The sequence below is a fragment of the Coccinella septempunctata genome, chromosome 1 (genome assembly GCF_907165205.1).
Source record: "Coccinella septempunctata chromosome 1, icCocSept1.1, whole genome shotgun sequence".
Taxonomy (NCBI): domain Eukaryota; kingdom Metazoa; phylum Arthropoda; class Insecta; order Coleoptera; family Coccinellidae; genus Coccinella; species Coccinella septempunctata.
In genome coordinates, this window is record NC_058189.1 from 2,425,674 (window position 1) to 2,445,885 (window position 20,212).

A 20,212-nucleotide genomic window follows, 5' to 3' on the forward strand; every position below is an offset into this window, starting at 1 on the left:
AAGTCACCTATTTCATTTGAGAGTTGAGAAATCAATAGATTTCAACTTGTGTCCCAAGCCTCCCAAATCGGTGGATGACTTGGACAAGTATATTTTATTTTTTTCAAAATTTATATCCGAATTCTGAAGCATGGTATATATCATCAGTGAATATTGCTAATAGCAATGTTGTGGTCGAACATAGTGTTGTATTTTTGAGACTTGTTTTAGATAGACACCTGAAGTGGTGACCTTATACTGAACAACTTAGATGTAGGCGCAACTCCATTTGTTATATGCTCTTTATGTTAAGGGATCAGATTGATTTTGACCTAATGAAGATTATATATTACTCTAATTTCCAGTCAATTATGTCCTATGGGATAATTACTCTTCCCATGTTGGTAATTTATTCATAGTTCAAAAGAGAGATTTAAGAACTATGCTCAATCTGGGCTTTAGAGAATCTTGTAGGGGTTTATTCAAAAGTAATAATATTCTTACCATACATGGACTTTATATATATAGATTACTGATTTCAATCATAGCAGCTATTTTGAGTTACAAAGAAACCAGAATGCTACCAGAAGAATGTTTCCATATTCGTTCCATCCCACAAGACCTCATTAAGAGGTAAAAGTGTTGAATGGATGTCAATATCTTTATTCAATAAATTGCCCTCTCAGATCAGAAAACTTTCATGCCCTTCCAAATTCAGAAAATCTTTGTACGCTTTAATCTTGAATTGTGAACCATATGATATTTGTGAGTTCAAAGAATTTTGTAAAAATCAATGATATTGTATTTGACATATACATATGTTCCATTTTTACAAACTTTGTAATTATCTGGAATCAATACATACTATTACTACTATTACTATCCTAATCAATAGTCTGAGGCATTAAGCATAATCGAACCTCTTTTTCAGATAAAAATAGGTCACCGTTTTGGAAATATGACAAGTTGAATTCAACAATCGTCCCAAGTCACCCGAATCTACGGTATAAAATGTATACGCTGCTTACGTTGTGCAACTGGATGCTGAATTTGACGCTACTGATTCAGTCGGAAACAAAAGAGGGTGCCTGAAAGAGACGAAGCGAGGGACGTGGCTGTCTTAGGTCATGTAGCAATGGATCCGACCTTTAGAACTAGGGAATTGTCCGATGTATCTGGTGTTACACGCACAACAATCATGAGAGTCTTTAAACAACATAAATTTCATCCGTATAAAATACGATCACCTGATCTTGCTCCACTAGACTTTTTTCTATGGGGTCACCTGAAATCCAAGATTCATCCTGCCCAGCCTGGGTCACTGGATGACTTGCGAACTCGGATAAAATGTATACTGTAAAAGCATCAATTGAATAAAGGAAGAGAAAAATAAAATCCACCATTTATAAAATCAACAAGACTTTATTAGTTTCAAAAAATAAAAAAGTGATGTATATGAATGAGAAACATATCAACAATTTTGTAGGATTTGATTTTGAGCAAAGAAAAGAAGTTGGCGGATAAAATTGAAACACAATATTAAAATAAATTCAATATAATTTATAATCTTTAAACTATGTGTAGAATATCCTGTTGAAATTATACAGTTACACATGTTACAATCCTGCTCATGATGAATATACTAATTCAAACAATATTACTATGTGCCTTTTTTACGATTTATCGGTTAAAAATTGAAAATGAAAATTCCAAAATTGTTTCAATGTTATCTGGATGAATTCCGTAAAAAATGATTTAATGTTGACTTTGGAAATTTTATGTTGGTAGTATTTGTTCTGTTTATCATATAACATGACACAAACAAATGGCTTGTGTATTTAATACTTGAAGTTAATTATATATCTACACATACTTAAGACGTCACACATAACAGCCACTTGGTAAAACCACATTTCCATGTAAAAAAATAAAATTACATAACTATATAAATTTCAATAAAATCTTTAAGTAATTCATACCATCTAGGCAATGAGTAAAATAATAAAACTGTACATAAAAATAAATGGCTTCTATAACAACAACCAAGAATTGCCCCAAGCCATTTGTTTTGTACAATATTTGATGTATCTATAACGAATCTAGCTATCAAAATTGTCAACACGAGTTAATCATTTTAAATGAAATATAATATATGTATATATATATTTATAAATTAGTACTATTTCATATTCACAAATACCATAACTTACAATATGTACAAAAATATGAATACACGTCTGCAGCTGTAATTGACTTTGTACATATAAATTAACGACAAATATGTGCTTCGCTTAGCCTATGCACGTACAGTTAACAGCTTAACAACGTGATATAAAACAGGTGAATTTTTCGGCTATCTTTGTTTCTGTACAAGTTGCCTCACTGGTCACCTAACAGGAATGCAAATATAGTTATGCAGTTCAAGGAAGTCCATTATTACTATTATATACTGGATTTCTTAGATAGTTTTTCAATTCCATTTAATAAAGAAACGATTGAGATCAAGAAATATACAATTCTGTACTTAATAATAAATAAATAAATAACTAATAGTGAAGGCCATGAATCGTCTAGTGAACACTCCATTACGATTTAAAATTCAAATTATATGCTCAGTAAGTCAACTTATCCAATCGATAATTGCATTACTGAACTTAAATAAAAACAATTCAACTGAAATTTGATGGAATGTGTATTTGTTAGTTAGAATCACTATAATATATCCTATCGATAATTGCACATCTCTGAATATTTTCACCATATTCCAAACTCTGTTTCCTTTCAATTTGAGAGACATTTCCCAATAAATAAATAACATATATATTACACCGCGAGGGAAAGACGCATGTTTCCACGAAAATTAATTCTTCGAATATGTAGGGGAAAATGGTGGCCTGAAGTGTTTTCCCTCTAACTACATCAACATATGAAGAAAAGTTTGATGTACAGGATGGGCAAAATTGGTGATACCTCAACTAAAACTTTTTCAACCCAAAGAGGTAGAGGAAAATGCATGGCATATTACGGTCGTCTTTTTTCGAGAAACTTAATGCCATCAACTGCATTTCTCTGTCTTCTTTTGTTTCAGAGTTATAGGTCAAAATTAAAATTTTAACTTTGGTCATTATCTCCGTTTCTATTTGGGCTAGGCTGTTAAAATTAAAACATTTTACAGAAACTTTTTTGATAGCAATCCAGTGGCGAACTATGATTTTTCCAACAGGTTTATTTGCTGAGAAATAAAATAAAGATGTTTTTTCTTATGGAAACATTAGTTTAAAATTATTTAGAAAGACTGAGGGCAATGTATAATATATTTATGAAACAGTAAAATAATGGCTATACTTTCTAAGTAAGTAATCTTAAACCACTATTTTCATAAGAAAAAACACATCTTTATGTTATAGATCTGCAAATAAACCTGTAGGAAAAGATCATAGCCACTGGATTGCTATGAAAAATGTGTCTGTATAATGTTTTCATTTCAACATCCTAGCGCAAACAGAAACAGAGATAAAGACCAAAGTTGAAATTTTAATTTTGACCTGTAACTCGAAAACAAAAGAAGATAGAGAAATGCAGTAGATGGCATTATTACTTTCTCGAAAAAAGACGACCGTAATGTGCTATGCATTTTCCTCTATCTCGGCGGGTTAAAAAGTTGCAGTGCAGATACCACCAATTTTGCCCACCCTGTACAGGGTGGGCAAATTTCGATGTTTTAGCACTACAGCTTTTAAACCAGAGGAGATAGACAAAATCTGATACCCCATTCTCGTTCTCTTTTTCTGAGAAACTAACAATAGTAGTAGTCATTTTTGGCCACTTTCTTTTGTTTTCGAGTTATAAGCAAAAATTGGAAAATGGCGATATCGAAATAACTTTATATCTCCGCTAATACTGATTACAGAGCTCTGAAATTGAAACATTATACAGGCACTTTTTTACGTAGAATCCAGTGGCGTGCTCGCCTTTTCAGCAGGATTTTTAATTACGAAGCTATGACCCAAAGTTATGTTTTTTTAAATAGGAACACTAGTTTTCTGTGCAATTTTTTGAAAGCTTAATTTTTACTGATTTCAAAAATATATAACATCATATGGTTTGTATCAATATAAGTCTCCTTCCGGCAATGCCATTCTTTCTATGCTTTTTTTTCCCAAAATTTGAATCAAGATATATTTCATATATTTTCATTATAATGAAAGGACTTATAGAAGGAGACAGTGGTAATCATACGATGCTATATTTTTCTATGCTCATCAAAAGTTGAAACGATAGAAATATTGAGAAAAAACGTTTTTGACCATTTTCTATTATTTATATTGATACAAACCATATGATGTTATATATTTTTGAAATCAGTAAAAATTAAGCTTTCAAAAAATCGCACATAAATCTAGTGTTCCCATTTAAAAAAACATAACTTCGGATCATAGCTTCGTAATTAAGAATCCTGCTAAAAAGGCGAGCACGCCACTGGATTCTACGTAAAAAAGTGCCTGTATAATGTTTCAATTTCAGAGCTCTATCATCAGTATTAGCGGAGATATAAATTTATTTCGATATCGCCATTTTTCCAATTTTTGCTTATAACTCGAAAACAAAAGAAAGTGGCCAAAAATCACTACTACTATTGTAAGTTTCTCAGAAAAAGAGAACGAGAATGGAGTATCAGATTTTGTGTATCTCCTCTGGTTTAAAAACTGTAGTGCTAAAACATCTAAATTTGCCCACCCTGTACAGTAAAAATGAAAATTCAAAATCATCTATCAATGAAATTTGCCGCGAAACCATCCTTGAAGTGCACATCTAATGAGCCTACCTGGAATAATTTATGTATATACTTTACAGATCAGAATCGAATGTACACAACTATCATCTAACTTCACAGTCTTTATTTAGGGGTAAGGGGTCAGGTGGGGGGTGAACCGCATCCGACAGTTCAGCAGAAGGGGGCGGCGTCGGCAGTTGGGGAGGCGGCTGTCCCGGCTGAGAAACCGGCGTTTCTTGTGTGGAAGTGTGGGAATTGTCCTCGACCGACGGTTTCATTATATAAGCCGAACCTTCCTGGCACCTGCTAAGTTTCAATTTAATCGGAGTCACTTTAGGCGGGGAGCACCTGTTACTCGCACTAGAACTTTCCCCCCCAACTGAGGCACTAGTCGTTAATTCACTAGCCACCGAGTGGTCAGTTTTAACACTTTCACTGTTAACACTCGTCCGTTTGTTCACTTCCCCGTCCGTTTTTTTATTAAACCGAATGATTAATTTAGTTGGTTTCTCCATGTCACTAGAGATGATCTCAACCTCGTGCTTCTTCTTCTTCTTTTTCTTCTCGCTCTTATCCTTCTTTTTCTTCTTCTCTTTCTCTTCGCCAAATCCGGCCATCACCATTTTCCTGTATTTCATACTTTCCCGTTTCAAATCTTCCACGCTCGGCATCGGTATATTCGATATACGTTTCTTCGGAGGTTTAATCTTGTCTTTCTTATCGTCTATCCTAGTCGATGAAATTATACTATTGTTGCCTATCTTTATCTTAAGTTTGGGAGTCACTAATGGTTGTTGTTCCGTCGATGTCCTAGGTGGTCGACCCCTCCGTTTTGTTGATTCATTAAAGCTTGTATTATTGCTACCAGTCGCCGAACCTCTCCTTCGGTCAGACAGTGTTTCATCGTCCAATGATAAATCGAGTTGCCTAAGTTCCCTGGTGAGAGCAGACCTCACCTTCGGTTCTTTCTTATGCTGTTTGCTCTCTAGGAAATCATCACTACCAGTCCTATAGTCCCTGTAATCTTCTTTAGTGGGAATACTGGTAACGGAAGTCACAGCCTTCGGGATCGTCACAGTTCGGTGTACAATAGGATCTGCCGGAGTATTATTTATTGGAATGCTTGAAGGATCGTCCGTGCTCATGTCCTGCGACCAATACTGACGAAGTAGTTCTTTCTTCCTCATCCTCCTCAAGTTGGAAGTACCGGACGCATTAGCGCTATTCGCAACGTTTATAGATACCGAATTGGAGGTGATGTTCGTGACCACTATAGGATCGACCATCGGAGGTGGTAAAGGTGCAACCGTGGAAGTGTAGTTGGCAATGGGTCCCTTAATTTTAACTTTGAGTTGATTCCTCGAATCTGATAAAGAAACTTTGATATTACTAATTTCAGGTACTGCGTTTTGTTCACTTTTTTCTTTACACATAAGAGCGGCGTGTAGTTCTTTCTCATATTCTTCATCAATCCCTTCGTGGACTTGATTTTCGGTGGTCCCAGCGGCGAACGCTTGCAATAAGTTGGTCGATTCGTACTTCTGTTCTTCGTAGTTACTATTGTAGGTTCTCATATCGACGGGGCCAGGTAAAAATGGCGGAACAATATCAGGAAAAACAGATTTCGGAGGTTCCTCCTCCATCTTCAAACTGGTGGGTTCGCTTTCCTTGGAATGGTTAGAATCGTCGAATGGAGTGGGGGGTCTTAGGTTGCTGAGGTCGGCGTAGGATCTATTCTTGTGGGAATTCTGTAAAGGACTAGAAAATTTAGGGGACTCCATGCTATCTTTCAAATAGGAGTTATCAGCCTTTTTCTCGTGAGTGTCCACGGACTTTCTCCTCTCTCTCATCGATTTCAAATCGGCGGTTTCGTTCCATTCATCGTCGAAATCTAGATCGTAGACCGTACCGACCAATTTTTGAATGGTGTTGGTGTTACCCATGATGTCGTACTCCATGTGAGGGGTTGAAATAGCCGGTCTGGCTCTTCCTCGACCCCTTCCACGGCCTTTACCCTGATACTGAGTGTTCTTCCCAGCAGATCCTTTACCACCCTTTTTGCCGTCTCTTTTACCGGCGTTTCCGTGTTTCGACGATTGTTCTTGTTGTCGCGGACTCTTCCCCGGGCTTTTATTCGGTGATTTGTTCATTAGTTGCGAAGTTACGCGAGCTGAAGATCGCGTAGGCTTGCTTGGGGATTTTTTACCGGGTGTCGATTTTTGACTAGGCGATGAAGAAACTGCATCGGTAACACTCGTTGCTGCGCAGCTCACTATCGGGGATTCTTGAGGCGGAGGAATGGTTTCCTTCTGTTGATGCAAGGAATCGAGGTTGTTTTGACAAATAGGGATGCTTTCGTCCAAGGAAGGTTCTATTTCCTTGGTAGGTAGATTAACCATTGCTGCCGTAAGGGCCATGTTGTGTTGCGACGACGTAAAAGCTGCAGTGCACGCCGATGGATACTGGATATTTTCTTCGGGTTTAGGTATCGGAGGTAACACGTGGGGCGTCGGAAACGGAGCGCCAAAGGCCGGGGGAAAACCTGCGGGACCTGCCGAGGGATAAGCTAGCTGAGTATTAAGATTAGGTCCCGCGAACAGGCTGACGGGGTTGACGAATTGGGAAGCCTCCGAGTAGGCAGCGAACGGTTCGAGAGGGTTAGGCTGGAATGTTGGTATGGTTTGCGATGGAAATAAACTGATATCGATGTTCGGGGGAGGATTCACGACCATCATATCGGTTCGAAGCTTGTTAGGATCTTCTTCCGTGTCATTCCGGCGAGATGTTGAGCTTATAGACGAAGCAGCCGAACTGGATGAAGATCGGCGATTTGGCAGCATGGCATTGTCGGGCCAACTAGGAGGATGCATGTGAAGTTCGGGGAACTTTGTATTGTCCGGAATCGATTCTAACAATGGCTGTGAGATTCTTTGCCCGTGTAAAAGATGAGATTGACTCTTGAGCACCTCTTCTTGCAAACGGGCACCGACGTCCGCCAATATATTATTGACTTCAGGGTATTTCTTGTGATGCTCCTGATCCAGCACGCTCGCGGAATATTGATCTAGGAAATTATGAGACTCGACTTGGGCGACGTTGGCCATGAAGTTATGGTGGCTACCATCGGTTAGATTGGAGTAATTCTGGTCGCTTGGCGGGACCCATCTCTCGTCGCCCTGCGTAGTTAACGTATCCGGTAAACCTTGATGTTGTTCTATCGGAATATTCTTATTGCACTCTACCGAAACATCCGCCTGACAGTTCATAAACTGATAATTCTGATTGTGACCGTCGAACATCTTAGTCTGAGTCAGTTCGACTTTCATTTCCGAGCTAACCATCGGTCTTGCTGGTTCTTCCTGTTTGACTGACTGTGCCATAGCAGGGAGCTCCGCGTTCACATTGTCGGGAACCACTTGCTCCAGAAACTCCGAGCGGTCATCGTGTTTAGAATTGGAACCTATGCTAAGAGTATCATCGACTTCGCACCCGGTTGGCTTTTTGGAGAGACCCAACCGCAATTTCTCCACCAAATTCAAAGTCTCCCTAACGTTTTCCTCCCTAGTATCATCGTTATTAACCATCGAAGGGTTGAAAGTAAATGGTCTAAGAATGTCATCTTCCTTGGATATTCCCAAACTATCATCGAAGTTATCAAAGTCCAGGAGATCCGATTCTTTCGGAGGTTGAGGAGAGAATATCGACCTGTTTATGTTACCGGGAAGAGCAGTTATTTCCATGTTATTCTTTATATTATCTTCTTTTTCGTGAGACTGATGAATTTCTGAAGGAATTGGTTCTTCAATGCGTTTTACTTCCGGGGGTTCTTCACAGTTACTTCTGATTGGTTTTTTATCAGAGTCTGATGATTTTTCATGAATAGTAACTGGTTCCATCCTGGTTAGTGTTTTAACCTCGTTAAATGGTTTGATGGTGAAGGGATCTTCCAGAGTTTTGATTTGGTTTTTACACGGAGACTTCTTAGGCGATTTTTCTTTAGCAATAGGATGTTCTTTGTTCTCTTTGAATATTTTATCATGCTTATCAACCGGTTTATCCAGTCTTTCAGGCTTAGATTGTTTCTCAGACAGTTTTTTGTTGGGTTTTCCATGCTTCGCTTCCTCTTGCTTCAATTTTTCCGTGTTTCCAATCGGTCCGAACAACCTGTCCAACGTCGACTTGCTCTTGTTTTCCTTCGACGCTTTCCTCTCTAAAATCTCTTTCTCAAGATTCAACGTACTTTTATCGTGCTCACAAGTTATTTTCCTCGCCGGACTTTCGTTCAACTTCTTGTCCTTTTCCCTGACCGGAGATAATAGCTCAGATGATCGAGCTGCCTTTTCTGTCGTTTCAACGGATTCCACCGCATCTGAGACAGACTGTTTTCTCTTCCTATTTTTCGTTCCGTCTTTTTCCACAGAGACAAGTTTGCCACCAGACAGATCTCTAGTCCCGACACGAGGACTTCCGACCTCACCAGTATTGGATGGGCGTGATCTTCCTCTCTGTGCCTTTCCTTTGGATTTAGATTCTTCTCTTTCAGATGGTGATGGTAATTTCTTATCGGTACTTTTCCTTGGCGATCGCGACCGATCTGATTTGGTGGCTTCCAGAGATCGTTGGGGAGACTGTGCCTTAGGTTGTGGTGGTGGTGCGACATTGGGTTTCTGCGAAGCGGATGATGGTGTGGAATTACCGGAGTCGGAAGTGCTACTGCTAGATGTCGCGGACTTGGATCCCTTGTCAAGAAAGGGCCGGTCCTTGGCATTAGCTCGCTTAGCCTGATCTCGATGCGATACCGAAAACAGGCTCTCCGATCGCGGTTTTTGTTCTTCAGATTCGTCGTCGTCATCATCGCTTGACGAGCTGCTGCTAGAAGAGGATCCCGATGAGTAACTACTAGAGGAAGACGAACTACTAATTGAGGAAGACTTTCGTTTAGTTTCAGTAATTTTAGCAGGTTTCTCGATTTCCGGTTCTTTTTTAGTTTTAATATCGACGTCTTTCTTGTTTTTATTTGAGCATTCATTGTCTTTCTTCACTTTATCGGATTCATTTGATATAACGTTATCGGTGGGAATGGCAGGTTTGCCAAGTCCACTTTTAATGTGTTCCGCTGCTTTTTTAGCAGCTTGCCTCTGGGGAACGTACGCCAATAAATCAGTGGTATCCATTTTTTCTCCCTTCTCATTCTCCGATATTTCCATCAGCACCGGTTTATCCTTCTCCACCTTATCACACTTATCCGATTTCTCCAATTTTTCAGATTTTTCCACCTTGTCCACTTTCTCATGTTTGTCCACCTTGGGAGGTTCTTTCGTATCCCGACTTTTGACCCTCTGTTTCTGCGTTTTGCACTTTTCTTCTACCTTAGGGATTTCATCAGTTTGAGGAGGTTGCGAGTCCTTCGGTCTGCCTATCGTGTTATTCTTCAAGTTTTCACTAGCCTTCTTAGCTGCTTGTCTCTGAGGGACAATCAGATCTGACGGTACATAATCCTTCTTCTTAACCGAATTTTCTTTCTTGTTTTCGTCTTGTTTCGTTTTCTTCTTGTTTTCCGTGTTGTTCTTGTTATTGGTGGTAGCTTTAGAAGTTGAAGGTTTGTTGGAGAATTCCTTAACTGAAGCTTTAGTTCTCAGTTTTTGCTGGGAATCGCTATTATTGGCAGACTTATCATCGTTTTTCGTAGAATCGGAACTGTCACTATCCGAGTATATGGATGATATCTTAGTTTTCTGATTGGAAGGTTTTCGGTTATTCCTCAGGTCCATTAAGTCATCACTATCTGTTGCGGAAAGGCCTAACTGATGCTCCACGATACTGAGCTTGGATCGATTGAAGGTTGAGTTACACCACTGCTTCTTGGCCGGTGGTTTGATGTCATCCTCGCTGCTACTTTCAGATTTCACTTGGTTTGTTGCGTTAGGTTTTTTCCGTCTGTCGGTCATTTTTCTATTCATTTGCTTTTTAGTTTTCAGTTTCTTCTCGGCAGCTTCCGTGACAGGTTTTTCATCGTCTGAGGTACTATTCACCCTGTTCTCCTTATTTTCTTTAGGTTTTTCATCGCTGCTGCTACTGCTCGCACTAGACATACTACTGTATAATGCCGAACTTCTCCTCTTCGATCCGTTGAAATAGACTTTCTTGTACGGATTGCTTTTGACATCTTTGAAGAGGCCATTGACTTCTGGTTTCTTCTCGTCCCCAGAACCGGTGGGAGATTTAAGTCCTTGAATTCTAGCTAAAAGGAGTTCAAAATCGTTCGAATGATCTTGGGCTTGGTCGTGGGAATAAAGCCTGTCGTATATGGAAGGTCCGTGATTAGCTTCGATGACGGCGTTAATGACTGCACTAGGTAAATTGATACCACTCTCCAAGACAGCGGTTTGTTTGAGAAAAGTCTGTTCCCGTAATCGAAACAAAGAGCGAGATAATTTCTCCCTACGAGTCACCATATAACACAGATTCCTCACTCTTTCCAAGTCTTGTCTCAACTGGACGAACGTTTTCAGCTTCTCCGTATCTATATCTTCCGGACTCAGAGCCAAAACTTCGATATCTTCGGTTTTTGGTGGTAATAGTGGTTTGTTGTGTCCGGATTTCCTTTTGAGTTTCCAATAATTGTATATATGAGTCAAGGCCTCTTGATCAACATTCAAATTAATGGAAATATCTTTTACCGAAACGAATTTGTAAAACTCCGACTCGATTTCTTGAAGTCTGGCTGCGCGAGCTAGATTTTTCTCCTCGGACGTCATATCTTTTCGTTTTCTCCGTCTACTATCGTCGTCTTCGGAGCCCGAACAGATACTTTTCTCTTTTTTACTGGATTTACTGTGTTTCTCGCAATACGAACGCAATTTGACGCCGTCGTCCGCATTCTCGTCCTCGATGATCGCTCGCATTTCCAGGCCATGCTTGAAAGCGCAAGTAACGTGATAGGCAGTTTTGCACGTCTTCACGGAGCATTGAATGCAAGCCCCCACCCTCTCTCGACACAACACACAGATAAGAGCCCATCGGCTTGCGGGAATGCTGGATATTTTCGTGATGGGTTCCATTTTTTCGACACAACCTATACTAACTTCCGGAATCCAGAGAGCACAAGAAACGTGAGCCCATTTTTGACCGGATCTCGTACACTTCATGGCACCTCCTTTGTTGGGACACAGAACGCACTTGGGTCTAATGGCAAGGTTGCAGGTGCAGCAGAGCCACTGACCCTCCGGTATTCGGGTGATTCCGTAACATGCCTGGTGTACGCAAATGTTGCAACTATCACAAAACACCATCTCGTTTCCCTCCTCAGAGTCGGGCGATCTGCACACGTCACATATAACGTTTTCATCGAATTCTATCCCTAGCCCCTCTTCGTTTCGAAGTATGGTTTGTATCTTTTCCCAGCAGCCCATTTCGAAACGTTCTATCACCCTTTCTAGCTGATCTTCGTGTACCGGTCCGAGTCCACAAGTGGCACGTTCCGCATTCATTAGTTTCAGCCAGGCAACGTCGTTTTCATCTAAATCGTAAGAACAAGCATCTTCGGCTTGACTGGGAGCATTGGACAGTACATGCTCGTCCACCTTAAAGTTTTCATCTCTTGTTATGCGAATGTACTTATTTTTTGGCCTGTAAAAAAAATTGTTTTTAGAATAAATCTATTTCTCGGGTTCATCATAATTTATTATACTGAAAAGATGGATTATGTCGAAAATTGCTTTTTTGATGTATTTTGGACTATTTCGTATGAAAACAAGACACCTGGGAACATATTCAATAAAATGTTCTATATTTTATTGGTGAAGGGGTAATTTTTATTGCTAAGGATATCTCAATCATTATGTATCATCAAAAACAGAATAATTTTTCAAGCATAGTCTCTTTCAACTGATAAAGTACGAAAAAATTATGAATTCAAACTAAAAAATCGAGTGTTGAAATACCAGACAATGAAAAACATCCAATATGTTAAGATTTAACTCATTTTGGTACACTATAACATTCATTCAAAAACATTTTTGTAAAAATCCATGCTCTATAAGGCAGAAGCATGAATTAATCATGGAAACATATACAGGGTGAATCTTTGACTCGTACAGATATTTTAACAGTAGATTCTTGAGGTCAAAAGAAACACTTTTTTCCTTTACCATTTTTCTCGAATCGGCTCGTTTTAAAAGATACAGGCTGTTGCAAAACCACAAAAAAATGTTATTTTTAGTTTTATCTCACAAACGGTTTTATCGAATGAAATAAATTTCGGAATATAGTTTTTCATTTATTTGATGAATCTTTTTCGAACACAAGATATCACCCACGTCTTCCAGTTTTCTCATTATAACCATTTCATGCCATAAAAATACCAAAAATTCAAAGAATCCAACTGTTCAAACTAAGCTGGACGTTATCTGAAATATATTTGAAAGTTTTGTAAAATAAAAGCATTCTTCGTATTTTTCCGTATAATGCGCCGTTTTCGAGTAATTTAGTGTTCGAAAATCAAAAAGTATCTGTGATATTCGGAAAATTGGGTAACTCGGCTGAATGCAACTCTGTTTAAAAGATCCACAGTGTCATAGATTTAGCTTGTTAATCTGAAGGGAATTTTGTTTTTCCAGGGTGGCATAGCTCATTATGAAAATTCAAAATGGTTATATCTTTTTATCAGGGCCGAATTGGAAAAAATGTAGAAGAAAAAAGTGTTTCTTTTGACTTCATGAATCTACCGTTAAAATATTTGTACTATTTGTACGAGTCAAACACCCACCCTGTATATGCGTATTATTTAGATTTACTATCGATTTTTATCAGGTATAGGCCACAAGTATAAGAATATAAGGATAACTTTGAAGAAATACCAAAAAATGACTTTACTTTTTTATAATGGATTTAATAGGTAGAAAAATCTACCATTTTTTATGAGATCTGCTTGTAACTTAAATCAATTCAAGAGACTGACAATAAGTGATATTAAGAATAGATATTGAGCGGATGACTGTTGATGTATATTATAAATTTCATGTTACCAACTTTGTAGCTTTAAGCAAATAAAATTTTTACAGTACGACTACATAAGAGACACAGGGTCAGTTGAGTGATGATAATGTAAAGCAATTTTACATGGAACAAAACCATGTTTTTAAATTTGAATTCAGATATCCCGAAAAATCTAGATGTCAACTTTTCTATATTTTGTTTACAAACCTTATTTGAAATTGAAAAATGATACCACAAATCTTCTTTTTTTTTTTCAAATAATGTCTTCATTTATTCCCTCAACAAAGGCTCAAACAACAGGTGAATTTTGCAGTTACTACAATGTTGTGAAGTTGGTTTGCCCCAGAAAAAATGAAGAAAGGACTTAAAAAATTGAGTTCTTTTTTATTTGAATTCAAAACAAGCGATCAGAATATCATTCTGTGTAATTTGATAACAAGATACAAGTTCAGACTCGAAAATGGCGTGAGAAGGATCTTTCCATTGAGGAAAAGATAGGACTTCAAGACGTTAAAGTCCTTCAGTGGAAGGTATTTTTGATTTTTTACAACATTCCACTGTGTCGAACTCAGTCAAAAGCCTGGCTCAAATTAAGAAGTACAGTACTGCTTCTGTTCAAATGCTTCGTTAATTACTTGTGTAATTCGATAAGTGACAGAGTGCCCCTGTCAAAATCCAAACTGGTGGGATGGTATTCAATGATCAGTAGAGATATCAGCATTTATTCCCCGTCATAGTAGTATTTCCAGCAATTTTCATTTTACAGGTAATAGACTTTTTGGGCGATACGATAACACTTCATTTGTGTTATTTCCTGGTTTTAATATCATCAATATCTCCGCAGTGTTAAACATTTCAGGCGAGTGTTTTAGTCTGTTTTAGCAAAGTCCTGATAAACTTTTATTAGGTTATTAGGACTATTGCATTCCTAGGAAGTTCCTTTATCATTTTAGCAGATATGTACAAGATTTTATGTGACTTGAAATGTAAATGAACTGTTGCCATCAAGGTAATATTTCGTCACTTGTCAGAAAATATCCTTTTCAATTCCCTTGCATTTTTACCTACTATTCCGCAATCTTAACTGGAATCATTAAAGGAAAATGAAGAAAAGTAGTACAAAAAATTATATTCTTCTTGTCAATGAAATTTGTAATTGGTATTCCAAATACCAATAAACGCTGAAAAATTTTGTATTTCGATACTTAAGTTTTCAAAATACATATGAACATGAATACATTTAGCATTCTAAGGCTGAAGACTTATTGGACATCAATTAAAATATTCCATAGTGCGGCTTATGGGAAATTAATTTAAAATAAATGACATATTCGATAAGTTGGATAACTCTTTCTCAGTGATTAGAAATAAAATACTTGGAGGAATTAAATGAAGTATTGAAACCAATTATAAAATATTCATGATGGTTGAGCTACAACCCCTAGAAGTTTGACAGAATTTCATCAAATTTCATGGAAGGTGACTGCGGCATCGGAAAAACAAAACAAAACATTAACAAATGGCTGACCAAAGAATGGTTCGGTACTTACAAGTTTATCTGACTAGCTACGTAGTTTACTTGAAAGAATTGTTGTATCGTGCAATTTAGGATGAAAAAAATGTAGAAAATTGAGACAGTTTATTAAAAGTGCTTATGTTGACAAAGTGCTATTATTGTTACCCTATTTTACACCACGATTGTTGTTATTTCATAACGATTGTTGGGTGTTCAAACAAGAAGATTGTAATGCCATTTGTGAAAAAATTTGTGAAGAATTTAGACGAATTTTATTGGTGAGATATCGAACTAACATTCTTTCTTTTTACACTTGTGTCCGGAGTCTCTTCTGTCAGTTGGTATCGATATAAACCATTTCATAAAATCGTGTAAGAAAAATTCCGCAATCCATAACATGCCAATCCTTTAGACATGTTACACCAATGTACTCTACATTTGTGTAACAAGCCCTAAAAACTAATCAGTCTGCATAAAAAGTATTTCATTAAACTCACAGTTTGAACTCGTGAGCCGACTTCCTGACATTTCTAATAATGGAGACCGATGGCTCGGGCAAAGAATCCGGATTGACAGGAACTTGAACTCCTCTTTCCCATTCTTGTTTCCACTGATCTTGAATGATCCAATATTCGTCAACAGAGAGCGGTTCGGAATCAGGCAATTTCATTGCACTAATGAGATCTTTACGAAACAATTCTGCCGGAGCTTCACTCGAGTTCCTGTTGTAAATCCTGGCCAAGGTGGCGGCTTCTTCATCTTCCACCGCCATGCGCTAAAAATTATTTATCGTAAGGAAATCTTAATATCACAAACCTTTGCAAACTGTTAGGAATTTCCATTGATCATTAAATATTAAGGTAAGCCATAAGTTAATTAAGCAGAGGTAGAGAGGAGAAATACTCCCTCAATCAATGTAAATGTAATTACACATAATCCTTTTTTTCATCATAAAAGAATATTTGATGTTATAAATTTTGGCCAAAACCAGTGAGTGATATTGCTTTCAATATTAATCAATATTCACTGCAACAAACCAAAATAATTTCTACCAATCTTATAGGTAATTAGACATTTATTGGCTTTCAGTTTATATCCAGTGATTCTTTCTACACTTTTAGTTGTATAAATATTAAATTTCTAAGCATGATTCTCTCAAATAAGCTGCAAAGTATCAGTAACTTCAATAGTTCAAACACAAATCGTTATAAATTGCTATAAAATTGAGGCAATTAAGTAAAAGATCCATTATATGAGATCAAAGCCTAAAAAACCTTCAAATATGAAGATGAACCTCTCTTTGAAAAGTAATATGTATAGTGAACTTTTAACAGCTGATCAAACTCAAACAATTCTTCTTCAACTATCATAGTGTTGATTTCTCTCTCTGCTTACACATTCAATCACCAAACAATAGGTTTAAATTATATTCCATAGATACCTTTCGCCTTTTGACGGGTACAAAGCCATCTTCAGAACGATTAGGCCTTTTTATTCTCTGGGACATCGCACTTATATGGTGCAAGCAAGTAATGCCCTCCACGTAACCTAAAAATAAATTGAATAAGCAAAGAAAATACCAAAATATCAATTCTAATAATATGATAATATCATATAAATTCCAGTTTGTACTTTTGTAACTAACAAAAACCAAACAAATGTACTCACTACATAATTATCCATTTGCAGGACATGTACCACAGGTAAATATTTAAGTCTGAAACAAATGGTTCCATTCTTATGCCAGATGATTTGCCAGGATTCAAATTTGAAGAGTAGAATAAATATTTTGAGTATGATCAAAAAATTAGTGGGGTAGCTGATTGGAAGAAAAAAATAAAAATTGGATAAAGATTACAGCATATAGACTTGTGCTAATCATTCACAGTCAAACTAGGTAGTTTTCAAATTAATACATACGTTTGAATTAATAAAAGTGAAATGTATGATCCATGCATATTCAACCATTTTTCATCAATAATAGGTAATAATTTTGTGAATACAGTGTCAAACAGTAAAGGTGGCTCCCATGTCTAACATTGTAAACATTTCCAAAATGGTATTTCACTAGCACAAACCAAGGATTTCATAATGAAAAACAATTTGTAACTACCAATGCCTGTCATTCCTTTACCATTTCTCTAAGGATTTTCATGATTCCGATTGATTTTCAAATGAATTTTGGCAAATCAACTTCACTAGACTCCATTTATTGGTAAGCCTAACAACATTGACAGAGTAGGTGGCGCCACTATCAATATACGACACAGCACGAAACAAGAACTAGTTGGATCCTTCTTTGTTCTTGATCAAATTGCAATAATAAATTAATCAGAAATCGTCACTATGTAAGCGGATGTTTCTGAAGATTGTTTTGAAGAATCTAACATCAATCTAGTTGGGAAGTATGACACAATTATTTTCAAAAATTAATATTTTGCTTACTTTCCCATCTGAATAAAACACTCCGTCCTTCTCTTTCTTTTCAATATGTCTTCGAAATCGGGACCGATTTCGCATTCCAAAGAAGCTAGTTTAAAAACAAATAAATATGTAAGTCCCTCAAGAAGTGAGTACCCAATATTTAGATTATGCTATATAATTGATCTGTTTTAGTATCGAATAGAGGTGAAAACAATAACACAGGTGATTAATATTTGGCGCCTTCTTAACTGAATATTTAACCTGTTGTCACGTGACAACATCAATATTTTGGCGGGGATAAAATTTGATTTAATTTCATTCAAGTTAGAACCTTTTCGTAATCTATAGAAGAATTCAATGATGTTTCTTCAGATATCGAAGCTCTAGGAGAAATTATTATCAATAATATAGTTATTCAAACATTTTTGAAGTTACGCCCACTTCCACAAAAATTCGCATGCTCTATTTAATATATGACCGTAGGCACGTCATCAAAATCCAAAAGTCGATATGGATCACTAAATTTTTAGTGAAAACGATAAATGCAGATCGATTGTCTTCGAAAACGTCCCTCATCCGAAAAATCAATATTAAGTTTCATTCAACAAAACAATTGGAGCCGTTTCATATGTAACTCGTGCGAATGATATAGGGCATTTTGAAGAAATGTAAGAAAATATTTGATGAAAATAAAACATGAACAAACTAGAAAACTAGAAACAACATGAACATTGTTATAAATATATATATGTGAACTTAATCGCTCAACATGGGCGTAGATAGGATAGGGGCTAGGGGGGCACAGTCTCCCTCAGAATTTCCGGTGCCCCTGCACCAAATATATATCTATTATGGTCTCTTTGATCTTTATATTCTGATCATTTTTTACGAGTTAACAGCATTTCAGAATACTTAGAATTTCCTGAATGGATGAAGAATCTCGAAGTCCTAGGCCTATATTTGGCGCATGAAATGACAAATTTTTGGTACCTAGTGCTAGTGTGTCCACTGCAACCGGATTTCTGAAAATCTGAAACCATCAATCGGCCAACGTTGCTGAATTTCAGATTTTCATAGTGAGTGAACTAGCAGAAACCTTGTGTGTTTTTGATGAGATGTGATCAGAGACTCTAATCTTAAGATAGCTGTAGAGGCAGTGAAGCACTCACTGCATTCTGAAGCATTCTAAAATCTATTTGGTGTGATCCGTTCGTTCCGTACGATGCGGACGTATACATTAGGTATTTTCAAAAATTCCGCTTTGGTATTTTAGAGTTCACTGTAGCTACTCCGCTGGAAGAAGAAGAAAGATCTATGGATTAACCAAAGAGGTTAGGTTTTGATCTAACCAAACTAACCTAAAAATTTTTGTGTCATTCCTGTTGAATAAATATTTATAATTTTTAGTTATTGTTTTCGAATATAAATATGGATACGGTAAGTTTTATTCGTTATTGACCTGTTGGTAACAATTTATTATACATATTCTGGTTTTACGAATCAACACTATCAACAGACTACGCTCTTCATGGGCTTATCAAAAAATTACAATTTAGCAATAACAATAATTTAAGTATTACTTTTAACTATCATAAACAGCTTGAAACCTAATTCAGAGTTAGCAAATGGTTTTCCTAACTGAATTATACACTTTATTATTTGTAACTAATGATTGTTTATTCAGTCCCTCAGAGGAAAATTGGATCAAGCATGCAGGGTTGCTGAGGAATTCACGAAACTCTATTATGAAGCTGTAGATAAAAGAAGGCATGTAAGTTGATTTGGTTCCATTCAAAAGGAAACATTTAAAAAAACCTCTTGTACTCTTTCAGATGATTTCACGATTATATCTGGATGAAGGACTTTTGGCTTGGAATGGGAGTGGAGTGAGTGGAAACGAAAAGATTCAGAAGTTCCATTTGGATTTGCCTGCCAGTGATCACACATTGAGTACATTAGATGCTCAACCGATATTAGGTAAGTCCTTTTAGATTTTAAGCAAAAATCGAATTAGGAGATTTCTTGCTTATTTTACATAGCGAGATGTTAGGCACAATAAATAATCAAATTTTTTCAGATGAAGCCGTGAATAACCAACTAACATTTTTGATCCAGGTTAGTGGGACTGTGAGGTATCATGATAAGATACCTAAAACATTTCAACAATGTTTTGTTGTAACAGCAGATGGAGGTAAATGGAAAATCGTCAGCGACTGTTTCAGACTGCAAGAACCATTATCTGACAAACACTGATTATAAAATTAAGGATTCATAACTGGAAATTTTAATTTGATTTTTCATCACTGGAGGTGAAAAGTCATTTTTTACGTTTCGTGGAACTGAAATTTGTTGACAATTTCCACACTAGTCAATAAGAATTGTGAGTTTTGTAACGGAATTTTTCACCTTTTTATCATGGGATAAATAGAAAATGTAATAAATTTCGTGATTAAGTTTTATTTTTTTAATCTTTGAGGATTTATATGAAATAAGTAGGAAAATTATGAATTCGTTGTTTTGAA

The 20,212-nt window shown here is 36.8% G+C and overlaps 2 protein-coding genes across 7 annotated transcripts; one reads left to right on the top strand and one right to left on the bottom strand.

Moving 5' to 3' along the window:
- Positions 1 to 4,686: 4,686 nt before the first annotated feature.
- Positions 4,687 to 18,526, bottom strand: LOC123308410 (PHD finger protein rhinoceros). Of its 6 annotated transcripts, none has more exons than XM_044891067.1 (5): positions 17,844 to 18,526; positions 16,935 to 17,085; positions 16,708 to 16,814; positions 15,764 to 16,041; positions 4,687 to 12,382 (listed from the first exon to the last, which is right to left on the bottom strand). In XM_044891067.1, exons 3-5 carry the CDS (start codon positions 16,771 to 16,773, stop codon positions 4,858 to 4,860), a joined length of 7,869 nt encoding a protein of 2,622 aa, XP_044747002.1. In that variant the 5' UTR covers positions 16,774 to 16,814; positions 16,935 to 17,085; positions 17,844 to 18,526; the 3' UTR covers positions 4,687 to 4,857. The 6 variants fall into 6 exon arrangements, with proteins under 6 accessions (XP_044747002.1, XP_044747010.1, XP_044746995.1 ...); XM_044891075.1 differs by having other exon boundaries at positions 16,935 to 16,983; positions 17,401 to 18,526; XM_044891060.1 differs by having other exon boundaries at positions 17,401 to 18,526.
- A 500-nt stretch (positions 18,527 to 19,026) lies between these two features.
- Positions 19,027 to 20,135, top strand: LOC123314339 (NTF2-related export protein). Its single transcript, XM_044899589.1, has 4 exons — positions 19,027 to 19,127; positions 19,375 to 19,461; positions 19,523 to 19,667; positions 19,768 to 20,135. Exons 1-4 carry the CDS (start codon positions 19,119 to 19,121, stop codon positions 19,941 to 19,943), a joined length of 417 nt encoding a protein of 138 aa, XP_044755524.1. The 5' UTR covers positions 19,027 to 19,118; the 3' UTR covers positions 19,944 to 20,135.
- Positions 20,136 to 20,212: the final 77 nt, after the last annotated feature.

Coding starts and splice junctions, on each gene's coding strand:
- LOC123308410 (XM_044891067.1), bottom strand. CDS start 16,773: ATGTCCCAGAGAATAAAAAGGCCTAATCGTTCTGAAGATGGCTTTGTA. Junction 16,042..16,707: donor TACCCGTCAAAAGGCGAAAG/GTATCTATGGAA, acceptor AATAATTTTTAG/CGCATGGCGGTGGAAGATGA. Junction 12,383..15,763: donor TCGGCTCACGAGTTCAAACT/GTGAGTTTAATG, acceptor TTTTTTTTACAG/GCCAAAAAATAAGTACATTC.
- LOC123314339 (XM_044899589.1), top strand. Junction 19,462..19,522: donor CTGTAGATAAAAGAAGGCAT/GTAAGTTGATTT, acceptor GTACTCTTTCAG/ATGATTTCACGATTATATCT. Junction 19,668..19,767: donor AGATGCTCAACCGATATTAG/GTAAGTCCTTTT, acceptor AAATTTTTTCAG/ATGAAGCCGTGAATAACCAA.